Raw genomic sequence first — 14,027 nt, 5'->3', positions numbered from 1 at the left:
TTTATTTTCTTCAAATGTTCCTTTCAAATTTCTCTCTTTCCCTATACTTCCTACTGCTGTCCTCTCTCCTCCTTCATTACTGCTCCCCCTTCCCTTCCCTATTTATTGTATTTCTGTCTCTTGTTATTTTGTTACAATGTAAACAGGCAGGATGTGCCCACGAATGTCGGTTTTTAAAAATCAATAAATAAATAATGCGCTGATCACTGGGCACCTACCTGGACAATAGAAACGCTTTCTCCATTGGTGAGTGCCGGATCCCACACCGACCCTTCCCTCGTAAGCACAGCCCCACGAGAGGAGCCCACGAGCACCCTGCTTCTGATTGGTTCAGCTCCTGGGATGCTCCAGTCCACAATCCACATCAGCAGTAAGGCCTTAATGTGCACGTCAAATGGATCTCCGATGAGGTTGGCGCCTGAACACACCGAAATGAGTTTCTCTGTGCATGCAAGTAATCTCACATGCAAATGAGGCTTTAATGTGTGCACGATAAACAGCGCGGCAGGCTCTCCTCACATGCTACTTACCGAGCACTCAGTGCAGCCTAAAATGTGACACCTGCCTCTGACCAGGTGTGAAACTATTAACGTGCACGTTAAGGCCTTCTGTAAATCCCCCGTGCCAAGTGGCCCAAAATGCAAGGGCAGTTAACAGAAGAGACCTCTCCTCTCATCCCTGAAAGCCCACCAATGAGAGCAGGCCTCCTCCCCAAGCCTCCCCCTCCCCCACCATGCCAAACCTCCCTCCCCCTGAGAAGCATTGCTTCCCTCCTGTAAAGGCCACCACCCCACCCCCATCCCCCTGCCACCAGTGCTATCCCCTCCCCTCTGCATCCCTTTCCCATGAATGCCATTCTCTCCCCCCTCCCCTCCTCTAGAACCCCCCCCCCCCCCCCGAGTCCTCACATCAGGAAAGCCCTGACTTCCTCTCCCGCCCCCGCCATCTCTCTGGAATGAAAGGTTCCCAATATTCCTCCAAACAGGAGGGATGTCAGTACCGTCCTGCCCCACAGATGCCGGGCAATGCCGCTGGAGGCGCTTTATCACGAATGCACTCGCGGGAACAGGTGATGGAGCTCGGGGGAGGGAACCAGCTTTCACCGACGTGGTTTGGGAGGGGGAAATGCTACCGGGCCCTTGCATTTTGGGGATTTCCTGAAGGAGGTAGGGTGCAGGATGTACGTTTTGGGGATAACACACTCACTTCTGCCGTGGACTTGGGTCTGCGGTTTTTGTAGTGTGGACTTGCCGGAATGCGTCGCATAGCATGTAGCCTGCCGTTTTACCGAGCACTTTAAACGAATAGCTTTCAAATGCACCTCTGCGGGTAAAACAGTGCTCTAGGTGCCGACAGGGCCTTTTACAAAATTGCCCGCCCGATAGGCGTGTAAACGCGTGCGCGCGTGTCCCGTTCGCGCTTACGCTTTCCTGTGCTGAGCGCAGGCGTTCCCAGGGGCGGGGCTTGGACTTGCGCGCGCGCACTTCGTAAAATTCGACAGCGTGCACGTACATGTTCGGGAAATTGTGGTCCGCACTAAACAGCGGGCGTCACTGGTCCCGCGCAGATTTGGAGGGGATACGTTTGTGAGTTCGCCTTGAAAACGGGTGGAACTCATGCGCGAGTATTCGCCGCCGAGGTTATGCGGGATGTTTGAACATTAGAGGTATAAATCACAGCGAGTCGCATGCTGGAAAAAATATAGCGCGAGGTGGTTGTTTTTTTTATTGCATTGGCCCCTTCACCTCCCTATTTCACATTATGCGCCGAGAAGGCTGCAGCGGACGATTTCTCATTTCGAGGGCTTCTGAGTCAGATTTACGGTCAGGTCTGCCCAAGAGGGAAACGTAAAACAAGGCACCTCTGCGTGACAGGGAAGATGAAGGTTTGATAATAGCCAATTCTCTCTAGCATGCGGCAGCTCGGGGCCTCCTTTTTCGTTTTTGGTGAAGGCTTCCGCTTAACGCGTCACAGTTTGGGGGGTTTTTTTCGTGTTTGCCCTTCATCTTGGTCCCTTCCCATCTGACGGTCATCGGAGAGCCCCCTGGACAGAGAGGCCGATATTCAGAAAACGCCCGCAAGTTAAGGTAACTTCATTTCATTTCGGAGCCTGAGGGATCGACTTTGTTTTATGTTTAAATCCTTTTATTAAATAAACGTGTGACAATAGAAGGAAAGTCTGAGGAGGAGTTAGCTCGGCGCCCTCAGACTCAAAGATAGAAAAGTACGAAACACATTAGTTTACAAAGTGCATCCGTCCCCCCCAAATCGTCTGCCTCCAAGAACAGGGCATAACCGATCACAATAGAGCTTCCTTCTCAGCGTCCGTTCTTAATCGCCAGGAATAGGCAGATTATTGAAAATCAAACTTCTGGCTCGCGAGGACAGCGATGGTAAACAAGAGTCCCAGACCGGCGAAAATAGCTGGGGTTTCCTCCTCACGCCTGCTTGCTCTAAACGTTTTCCCGTCACGCGAGTACTGTGTACCAGGTTACCAAACTGTACCGGCGCAGGGGCATCGTGAGGCGGGGGTTTTTTTTTTTAGCCAGGAGCAAGGCTCTCCGCACCCAAAGCTTTACGTATCTCTGGACCTAAAATTGCAGCCTTGCAAATCAAACAAAAGGGGCTGTACGGCAGAAAGCCACGGTTACGCCAGTAATCTTAAGAACATGGCATGTGTACCGCCCTCCAAATCCGATGCATGGTCCCGCGTGACCGGAAGTTGCGGCCTAGAGTACCAGGTTCTTGACCTCATTTTAAGCGCATAACAGAATGTGGTGGTCTGCTTCTCAAGCCTGGGTCTGAGAACAACAAGCCCCTAATCATAATTTCAAACGGGTTTCCCCGCGGCACCATATTTGGGGTAAGCGTGCGAGTTCTTTGAAGGCCTGCAGAAACGTAGCGGGTTGAGAAATCGACACCCAATACTTGTCGCCGCCCTTTGCTAACCAGGGAACAGTCCAGGGCCCTGTGGTTCTTCGGCGAGAATTTATACAGAAAGGATAGGGTGAGCCTGCCTGATTTTGTTTTGCGCTTTGCTTGACCTGTTTTACGCGTTGACGTCACATTTTGAAAAACAACCCGGGGGGGGGGGAGTCTCTGCGCGCAAGGCCTGACTCTGTGCACACCTAATCCCCCCACGGTCAAAGAAGGCACTCCAGGCGGGGGATTTCTGGGCATAGCTTTGACTTTTGAAAGTGTGCGAGTAAAGGTGTGCATGCTAGGGAGCAGCTGAAAGGGCGCGCATGCAGTTTCCCCACAGGATACCCCAAACGTCCAAAGCAGGACCCCGTGTATTTATTTTATATCCCGCTATTTCAGGCACTTTCATAGAGGATCACATTCAGGTACCGGAGGCGTTGCTCCTATCCCCGGACGGACGCTGATTCTCTAAGGATCTTCTCCCATTCTGTGTCGATGGGAAAAATACTTCGAAAACGAGGCCAGGGAGGGTCACACAGGGTGGCAGCGGGATTTGAATCCTGGTTTCCCTGGTTTGTACCCCACTGATGTAAACTCCAGGCCACTCCCCAACTCAAAGGCCACTTTGAAAATTCAGGCCATAAAACTTCCCTTCCTCAGAGTAATTCCCTTCCCTCAGAGTAATTCCCTTCCCTCAGAGTAATTCTCTTCCCTCAGAGTAATTGCTTTCCTGAAAAATTTCCGTGCATAATTTAGCCGGGATAATCGTCTGCGGGTAAGTTTTGGTGGCTCATTTTGAAAAGGCCCAACTGAGGAGCCCAACTCCCAAAGTTATGGACTTAAAGCCTTCCAAAGTTGACCTCCTAGCCTGCCCTACAATACTGTCACTTTTTCCTTTTGCATTCGGCAAAGACTGAACACTGTGAACACCTTTCTGTTGGGCAAAAAAAACAAAAGTGAAGCTGGGCCGAGAGGAAATGCTTCTTTACTGAAAGGACGACGGAACAACCTCCCAGCAGCCAAAGGCGTTAGCAGAATTGAAGACTGCCTGGGGCTGATACAGGGGGGGGCAGTGTTAAGGGGCAAGGTGGGGCGATGACCGAGGGCCAAGGAAAAGCCTACGGGGACGGAGCTGGTGAGACGACAGCCGTGCTTCTGTGCAGCGTTCAGACCCTCTCCCCCCCCCCCAGGCATCGCTGTAGGCGCGGTGCTCGTCCCTGGAGACCCCGAGCACCGTTTTGCACTGAGGACCCGTGCTGGGCCCTGGCCATGGCCCTGGTTAGCAGGCCCCAAGCAGCTCCCACCGCCCCACTTGCTATTAGCTCAGATGTAATTAACTGAAACCCTTACATTCCACCTTTTCGAATGTTACGTCATAAAACGCATACGCTAAATAAGGTTAAATTGTAAGCGATGGCCGGAAGCTAAATAAAACATACAATCACAGTCAGGCCTATCCTGTAAAGTGCGGCCGCGTTTACCCTGCTCCTAAGCCGCTTTTAACTCACGTTCCGGCCGCGTTAGCCCTTCCTGCGATCCCGAATCCCCTTTAACCTACTCCTACCACGTCCTAAATTCCCCGGGTAACCCCTTCCGCCCGTGGCATGTATATTGCATGCAAACGAGCGAATTAGCTCAATATTGCATGCAAACGAGCCAATTAGCTATTCCCTAGCATCCCGTAACCCGCGCCCCGACTAACTCTACCTTTCCCTGCCATTTTGTCGCGCGTTTAACCTGCAAACTTACCGCCTACCCTGACCCAGGCGGTAGAGGCAGGGGTCAGGGTAGGTGGCAAGCTTTCCCCCAGCCCCCGCTCACCTGCCCCGGCCGCGATCATGATTGCCGGTCTCCGTGGCAGCCCCAGTCCTCTCCCCTCCTCCCGAAGCCAAAAAAAAAAAAAAAAAGCTTTTTTTTTTGGCTTCGGGAGCAGGGGAGAGGACTGGGGCTGCCACGGAGACCGCTTTCCCCCGTGCAAGTAAGTTGTTTCGCCGCTTGTCTCTTCTCCTCCCTCCCGGAGCAGGGCGCGAAAAGCAGCCTTGCTCCGGGAGGGGGGGAGAGAGATGACAGCGGCGAAGCTTTCCCCCAGCCCGGACGCCGGCAAAAAAACTTACTTTTTTGCAGCCAGCCATGAGCAGGAACACGATCTGGCCTGCCTTAGCTCCTCCCGACAAGATGGCCGCCTGCACGGGACAGCGTGCAATTGGCCGCTGAAGACGTGACGTCACGACATCACGTCTTGAGCGGCCAATTGCACGCTTTCCCCGTGCAGGCGGCCATCTTGTCGGGAGGAGCTAAGGCAGGCCAGATCGTGTTCCTGCTCATGGCTGGCTGCAAAAAAGTAAGTTTTCTGCCGGCGTCCGGGCTGGGGGAAAGCTTCACCGTTGCTAGTGTCCCCCCTCCTCCCGGAGCAAGGCGGCTTTTCCGCCCTGCTCCGAGAGGAGGGGGGACACTGAAAAGTCGTTTAGCCGCTATCTTCGCCGTTGCTTCGCCGCTGTCAGTGTCCCTCCTCCTCCCGGAGCAAGGCGGCTTTTCGCGCCCTGCTCCGAGAGGAGGGGGGACACTGACAAGTCGTTTCGCCGTTGTTTCTGCGCTGTCGCCGCCGTTGCTTCCTGGTATCTGTCATTTCAAATGACATTTGAAATGACAGATACCAGCGTGGCGTGAAGCCTTAGGCCCGCGCACCCAGGATCCTGTATAGGCGCTCTATCCAGTATCCTGGGTTGCGCGGGCCTAAGGCTTTTCGGACGCGGCTTACATTTACATATAATTAGGCTTCAGGATCGAGCGGTAGGTGAGCTGCACTGTGCGGGCGGTAACCGCGGGTGCCGTAGGCACTAACGCAGCTCTTCCTACCGCTCGGTACTGGATAGGCCTGAGTATCTGACAGCTGACAAGTCATATAAACCTTTAAGGCAAAAAAGAAAAAAGTCAACAAACGTTGGCAGGAACCCTGGGGCTTGTTTTAGCATAATTTGTGCCACTTCTGGCGGAGATGAAATGGGCGGGAGCCTCAGGCTTTTAATCTCTTCTCGTTCTTTTTCCCTTTAACGCCAGCATTAGCCACGTGGGCCCCATGTCGGAGAGCAGCCCCGCAAGTAGCGGCAGCGGCAAGAGCCAGAACAAGACCCTGCTGGCCACCGAGCAAGAGGAAAACAGGTGAGGGGGGGGGGGGGGGGGGGCGCGTGGATGACGGGGAACCTTCCCGCTCGTTCACGGTCTGGCCAGCGCCGTGGCCCTCATCTACCAAGGAAGCGCGAGGAGCCGAGTCCTTATCCTTGTCCTTTAGCGTCTCCGCAAGGAAGACGGGCAGGGTGCCGGTCACAGTGGCCACCTTCTGTTAACGGAGACGTCCGGTGACGCGCACAAGTGGTCGCCAAAACGGCAAACGTCTGCGCCACCGACCAAGGTACCGCGTTTTACTGTCTGACCAATGACAATTCTGTTGCCTTTGTCATTGATTAAGCGCCCTCTTGCTAAATTAACTGTGTGAAGGCCAGGGGTGAAAAATTTTAGAAAAACATAGGAACCGGCCACGATTTTTAGGGACTGGGGAAATTTTATTTTTAATTTGACGTTTTTTTTTGTCTGTTTTAGTGTGACGCTCCCCTGTATGTCTGGGGTCGCCTGAGCTGAGTGGGGGTCAAATGTCAGGGGGCCCTTGAGCTGGGGGGGCGGGATCACCTGCCGGGCCAGTGCTAGGCCGAGGACACTCCACACAAAAGCACCGATGGTCCAGTCAGAGGTGGTGCTCCAAAATAAAAACAGTTTACTGGAGAATCTTCAGAGTAGGCCGCAGCGACAGACCCCAGGAGATGCGAAAAAAACAACAACATCCCAGTTCCAGAAGATTTACTGACTTCCTCTCACTTCAAAACTCTCTTCCTTTCCTAACAGTTACTGTCCTGGCCCTCCCTCCCTTGCCATAGTTATAGAAAACTATTCACTCGCACAGCTGAAGGAGAAGTTCCCTGCGGGGCCACAGACAGGAGCCCAGCCGGCCCCGCCAGGAGGCGCCGATGGCACAGTTTGTCCTTCTGGGCCCACGGGGTTTTCTTTGCATCTTCCCCGGACGCTCCCTTTCCTGCTCTTCAGTCCTGGGAGAGGATCTCAGCTCCCACCTTGCAAAGCTGGAGCCAGGAGTTTGATCACTTTTCCTGTTGCCCCTCCGACCAAGGGATGAGCTAGCAGTTCAGGGGGTTTATAGGAACACACTGCAAGGAGTCAGACCGACCGGTCCATCGAGCCCAGCATCCTGTCTCAGCAGCAGCCCTGCTGTCCCCCCAGCCCCTGCCTAGCATGTCCCTTTCTCCCCCCAGAATCTCCCTCTTCTCCCACCCTATTGCGGCAGCAGCGTGCTTCCTTGCTGGCAGTGGCCCCAGGCTCCTCCTCCCTCCTTCGACCGCCACGCTCTGCAGCACTGCACGTCTGCTTTGTGTGGAGGCGGGGAGACCGCTGGCAAGTGCGGGGCTCGCTTAAAAGGCCGCGTGGGGGGGGGGGGGAGGGGAAAGCAGGACTGGAAGCGCCAGATCAGTGGGGGGGGGGAGGGGGGTGAGCACTTTCGCTGGTGGAGGATCGGGACTTGAAACACTGCAGGTGCTTTGGCCCACCCTTGTCCAAATCTTTTTTTTAACGCAGCTACGCTAACAGTTTTCACCACATCTGGCAGTGAATTCCAGAGCTTAATTATTTATTTTATTTAGAATCTTTTAATATACCGATGCTCAAGATAAATATCTTATCGTACCGATTTACAGCATAACAGGAGATAACCAAAGGTAGAGGAGGAAGTTACAAAACGCAGGGTGATGCAATTCGGGACAAGAGAGCAAGGAAGAATTGGCTGAACATAGTGCTACTATAGTGTAAACAATAAGTAGTTTATAAACTTAACTTGACGAGTAACCATGTAGGAAATCGAACAAACAGTCAGTTTTTCAGGGGTGAGTAAATCTATACGGGATTGACACTGGAAAGGTGGAGGTGTTAAGGGTTGGAAGGGAAATGTCAAGGTCAGGGCGGAGGGGGGAGGGAGAAAGACCAGGCAGTGTGTGAAGGGGGGGGAGGGGCTGTGAATCTATCGGGGTGGCTTGCCTAATAGTAGGTTGGAGCCAGAGGGCAGCCAGAGTTACTGAAGTTATAATGGAACAGAGTAGATCTGACAGGAGATTATGAATTGGTTAGGGGAAGGCTAGTTTGAAAAGCCATGTTTTCAGTTTCTTTCTGAAGGTGAAAGGGCATTGTTCCTGTCGAAGCTCTGGTGGTAATGAATTCCATTGGGAGGGTCCGGCAGTAGACAGTGCACGTTTCCTAATGGAGGGGTGAAGTGAGGATTTCGGGGGGGGGGGGGGGGGGGGGGGGGGTGTTTCATGTAGCGATCCTTTATATGCCGATCTGATCGGTCTTGCAGAAGAGTGAAGGTTGAGCGGAATTTTGAGTTGGAGTGTAGATTGAAGGTAGATGGTTTTGTGGATAATGGTCATGGTCTTAAACAGGATTCTAGTTGATGGGAAGCCAGTGTAAGGTTTTGAGGATAGGGGTGATATGGTCTCTTCGCCTTGAATTGGTTAAGATCCGAGCTGCGGTGTTCTGGATCATCTGTAATGGTTTAGTTGTGGCGGCAGGAAGGCCGAGGAGTAAAGCATTACAGTAGTCAATTTTTGAAAACAGTATGGCCTGGAGGACTGAGCGGTAATCATGATGGTGTAAGAGGGGTCTGAGCTGTTTTAGAACATGTAGCTTATAGAAGCATTCTTTTGTGGTGGTGTTTATGAATTTTTTGAAATTCATTCGGGTGTCTAGAATAGCTCCTAGGTCTCTCACGTGGTTCACTGATGGGATTGCTGACGAGGGGGTTGCAGTCATAGGGAGAGATGAAAAGGAGCTCAGTTTTGGAAATGTTGAAGGCAAGGTTGAGGCTGGAGAGGAGAATGTTGATGGAGTGAAGACAGCTGTTCCAGAAATTTAGGGTTTCGGCGATGGGATCTGAGATGGGGATCAAGATCTGCACGTCGTCAGCGTAGATGAAGTGGGTCAGGTTAAGAGTTGATAGAAGCTGGCAAAGGGGAAGCAGATAAATATTAAACAGTGTAGGGGAAAGAGACGAGCCCTGAGGTACTCGGTGAGTGGAAGAAACGAGGTGAGATTCTTTATTATTTATTCTGATCTTGTAGATCCTGTTATTGAGGAAGGATTTAAACCAGCTGAGGGTGGTGCCAGAGATGCCGATGTCCGAAAGTCGGTTGATGAGAATTGAATGGTTCACGGTGTCGAACGCTGCTGAGATGTTGAGTAGAGCCAATAGATAGGATTGGCCTTCATCTAGGCCCATTAGGATGTTGTCTGTAAGCGAGATTAGATGGGATTCCATGTTTAGGCGTTTCCGGAATCCGAACTGGGAAGGATAGAGAATGTTGTGGACGTCGAGGTAATCGGAGAGTTGATTGTTGACTAATTTTTCCATTAGTTTGGCGATGAATGGTAGATTAGCGATGGGACGGAAGTTAGCGGAGTTATCTGGATCCAAGTTGGGTTTTTTGAGTAGAGGTTTGAGTGATGCAAGTTTCAAGGATTCGGGGACAGATCCTTGGGAAAGGGAGCAATTTATAATATCTACTAGAGGCTTGGCTATGGTGTTGGGGATGGTAAGTAAGAGTTTAGTGGGAATGTGGTCGGAAGGATGGGACGAAGGCTTCATGTTCTTGAGTATGGATTCGATTTCAAGGGAAGATGTGAGTTCGAAGGATTCAAGTGAAGGTTTCTGGGTAGATAGGGGTGGGTTGTATACAGGAGGAGGTTGGTTGGCTGACGTGATCAGTGGTGCTAGTAAGTTGTTGGGTTTTTTTTCGAAGAATATGGCCAATTCCGTGGATTTATTTTGGGCTGCTTCTTCTGGGATGGTTGGTGGGACTGGTTTAGTGAGTACTGAGACATAAGAAAATAGAGCCTTTGGTTCATAGAGAAAGCTATGGATGTTTTTGGCGACGAAGTCTTTCTTTTGCGTAAAATAGTGGTCCTGTAGTGGTTCATGGAGGCTTTGTAGGAGGCCTGCGAGGTGGGTGTGGGATCCTTGCGCCAATGTAGTTCCTTGTGTCGTAGGTCTTTTTTGAGCTTCTTGAGTTCTGCTGAGAACCAAGGTTTTTGTTGAGTTGGGCCGGGTTGATTTCCTTAGATGTCATGGGACATATTTTATTTGCTATGGAGTTCGTGATGTTGAGCCATGAGGTCATAGCAGAGTCAGCATCGGAGAGATTCAAGTTAGGTAGATCCGTGGAGAGATGGGAGTCAAGGTCATCTCTGGAGCATGGTTTTCTGAAGTGGATTGTTGTTTTGGAGATGAGGGGAGTCCATTTTTTCTTTATAGATAATTCGGTAGAGATCAACGAATGGTCCGACCAGGGGACGGGGATACAGGAGGGGGGCCATAGGCAAGATGGATTCATTTGTGAAAATGAGGTCCAGTGTGTGGCCCACTTTGTGAGTGGGTTTATTTATAATTTGCTTGAAACCCATGGCCATGAAGGAAGATAGGAGGGCTTCGCAGTTAGCTGTTGGAGTGGAAGAATCCACATGGATGTTAAAATCTCCTAATATAATAGCAGGGGAATCATATTAATATGTTTGGCTATGATTTCAATGAGAGGAGAAGGATCAGACTCTATAAGTCCTGGGGGAGGCATAGATTAGGCAGATTTGTAATTGTGTATTAAGTTAGATTTGTAATTATGTATTAAGTTAAAACATGTTTTCTCTTATTAGTTTTAAATATATTACCCATTAACTTCATTGTGTGTCCCCTGGTCTTTCTACTTTTAGAAAGAGTAAACAACCGATTAACGTTTACTCATTCCATTCCACTAATTGTTTTATAGACCTCTATCTTATCATATCTGAAGAGCCCTAACCTTCATAGGGGAATGGGTCCATCCCCACCCCCTTTATCATTTTGGTCGCCCTTCTCTGTACCTTTTCTAATTCTGCTATATCTTTTTTGAGATGTGGTGACCAGAACTGCACACAGTACTCAAGGTATGGTTGCAGCTCTGCTTCTGTGGCTATCTGAATGGTTCAGGGATGCTATCACTGTAGATCATATTGAGATGATGACTGGATGACAGATACTATGTAAATGTGAATTAGTACTGGAGTACTAGTCACTTGTGATGCCTATGTAAAGGGTCCAAAAGATGTTTTACATGAGTTTTGACGACTTCAGAGGTCTCAGGAAAGCTCACATACTACAATTATTTTTGTTAATTCTTTAAAAGGTTATCACACTCTGCAAAGACTCTAGTTTTTAACCCTTAAGGGTTAATTAACCTTAAGGGTTAATTAACCTTAAGGGTTAATCTAGTGATTAACCCTTGCAGCCTGTTGAACTACCTCCCATTGTAAAAATGTTAATTTAATGTAAATATCTTTATCTAATGTTATCCTCTCCCTTTCTTCTCTACTCCCAGTTCTAGTACCTTGTTATTTGTAACTGCTTCCTCCTCACTAATAGGTTACTCATTTGTTCTTTGTACACCCCTGTTCTATGTAAACCGGCATGATGTGATTGTATCATGAATGCCGGTATATAAAAATTTTAAATAAATAAAATAAAAATAAATAGTTTTCTCCAAGACTAAGATACCCACGCCTCAGCTATTATTATGGCTGGGCAAAGAGTCCTATACATTATTCTTACTGACGAAATATCAAAGTACATTTGGTAATAATGGCAAGGAAATGCCCACTGCCTGTGGCAGCTCACCATAAACAAAATGAGCTCAGACTCAGTGCTTTTTAGTGATTTGGGGAGGTTCGAGTAGTGGCTGCAGTCAGCAGTCAGCATGGAGAATCACCTTTTGTTGATAATGTACCAATGATTCTTTGCCTTGTTTCTTCAACCTCTCCTCCAAGTCATCTACCAGTAAATGCCATCTCCATGGCCGGCTCTTATTATGGTTATTGTTTGTAAAAAAAAATGAAAATCCTTCCTTTGGGCTTTGAATTGTAACACCCATTTCCTCTCTCCAACAGGCAAGTGGACTGGGAGACGTTCCTGAAAGAAAACGTAATCTTTATTCTTGCCGCTCGCCCAAATAGTGCTGCCATTCACCTGCGGCCACCAGTGTAGACCCCCGGCGATGACAAGGGAGATATTGCCAACCAACAAGAAAAAATTTCCACCTGGGAACCCTGAGCGATGCATGAACTAAGAAGTGGATGCAGACACGGGCTGGGTAGGAGGGGGGCGAACCTTGATATTAACATTTCTGGTAAGGGACTTGCCAGACTGCATCATCTGGGCATGGAGATTGCTTCCGGTCCTGGCAAAGGGACATTCTTTTAAATGTAGAGAAAATAATACAACTATAGCCACCTGTCCCACTGACCCTTCGGACTTCTGGGTCCAGCATTTCTGTTTTCAGACTGGTCAGAGAAAAGACGAGAAAGCGTTCGGCCTGTGGTGACCTTCCCTGCTGACTGCCTGAGGCTGCCCTCTTTGGGCGGTGCGGATGGGGGAACATAGAAGAAGAAGGACTGATCTTGGATTGAAAGCCATGGGGGGGGGGGGCTGGCCTGCACCAAGCAGAGAGGGTCACTTGGACTTTTGGATACAAAGACCAGCGGGTTGCAAGTGGAAAAGTGGGCAAAGCTCTAACCTGAGGGGAAGGGGATGTGAGATGTGGGGGAAGGGTCACTGCAAGCTAAGAGGAAGGGAGCCATAATCCGCAGCCTTTGTTAAACCTCAAAAAAAAACAAAACATTGTATTCCCTGCGTCAGCTGTCTGCATGCACTCTCACCTGTTCCCCATCGCACTGGCATCCTACACTTCAATGACATCTCACGCTTTCCTCGTTTCACCAATCTCCTATGGTTTCATGCGGTGTCGCTCTTTGACATTGTGATTAGAGAGTTACGCTTATATCCTTATGCCTAAAAGTCATGAATTCCTCTCGTTTTGGCCTTTGGCACAGTGAATCTAAGGTCCATATACTGGATACCCCGTGTCTCTATTGCTAAGCCTAGTGATAGCGTATGTGAGTTTCCAGGCTTTACTCAGCCTGAAACACCAAGTTTTCCAGCAGCCCAGTCAGAAATCCCAGCTCACGTAGATGGCCCAAGGCTGCAGCGGGGCCCACGGGCTCTCTGGCACGGACCCCTCTTCCACCACGGTGCATTTCTTTAGCAGAGAACCAGAGCTTTCTTCAGGTTGAATGGGTTTGCACCTCCCTTGGATGATGGGGCTGTTATCCATGGGATTAAAACAAAAAACCAACAACAGTGCAGCTCGCTCTGCTGCACAATAATCGGCAGAGATCCCATGCTCCAGGAGCACAGAGCACATTGAGCTGCAGGCCCTTTCGCTGCCACTGAATGTGCTGTTTTCTTTTCTATCCCTGTTCTGTACGTCTTTCCAGGCTGGGAGCAGATTTTCAGAGGCCATCCACCCGCACGGTAAAGAGGAAGCTGTGCAAAAGGAAAACCAATTCTCTGCCTTGAAGGTCCCTGGTTTCCTGTCTGGGCATTGTGGGGAAAAAGAGAGGCCTTGACATGGACACGTCCATTGGTCTTTATTAATAACTCGCCTGCCTTGGCCTTGCAGCGTACTCAGACCTTGAATTAAGCATCTGGAGAGGGGTCGCGGTCTGTCCCCTAGGAATACCGTAGTCTTCTCCAGCCATCCCCCGTTTCCCGCATAGCCAATAATTGCTACATACCTGGGTTCTAACCTGGATGCAGGCTCTAGATCATTGGTAAAATTAGGCATAAACTCAGCAGATTATAATAAGAGACTAAAATCATAGCATATCCTGTGTTCAGTCTTCAAAGCGAAGTTGGTAGACAAGTTTATAAGGCTTCAGGAGCAGGGTGCAAAGCTCGTGGAAGCTTCCACCATCTTCTGTGGTCTTCTGAACCTGCCGGTGTTCATTTATCCTTCCCCACAGTGGAAAATATTTTGATCACGCTCCTAGATCCAGATTAGTGTCCCGTCCCCATCCCCCGGCAGTGAGCTTTTCCGTTTGCATTAAGCAATAATGTCCATTTCGGGGAATTTAAGAGAGAAGAAAAGAATGAGTGTAGCCAGCCATACCCGTCGTTTATTCCATCCATG

At 49.8% G+C, this 14,027-nt stretch overlaps 1 protein-coding gene across 1 annotated transcript in view; it reads left to right on the top strand.

Annotated features, from left to right (window-relative positions):
- The window catches only part of PHF24 (PHD finger protein 24), a 182,578-nt gene extending 170,308 nt beyond the window's left edge, over positions 1–12,270 (top strand). Inside the window, exons 7-8 of the mRNA XM_029581548.1 lie at positions 5,980–6,081; positions 11,947–12,270. Of these exons, the coding sequence (XP_029437408.1) occupies positions 5,980–6,081; positions 11,947–12,043 (199 nt within the window). The 3' untranslated portion in view covers positions 12,044–12,270. The remainder of the gene's footprint in view (positions 1–5,979; positions 6,082–11,946) is intronic.
- Positions 12,271–14,027: the final 1,757 nt, after the last annotated feature.

Source organism: Rhinatrema bivittatum, chromosome 1 (assembly GCF_901001135.1).
Source record: "Rhinatrema bivittatum chromosome 1, aRhiBiv1.1, whole genome shotgun sequence".
Classification (NCBI taxonomy): Eukaryota; Metazoa; Chordata; class Amphibia; order Gymnophiona; family Rhinatrematidae; genus Rhinatrema; species Rhinatrema bivittatum.
Note: the sequence above shows the minus strand (reverse complement) of the source record. Positions and strands in the feature narration are given on the sequence as shown.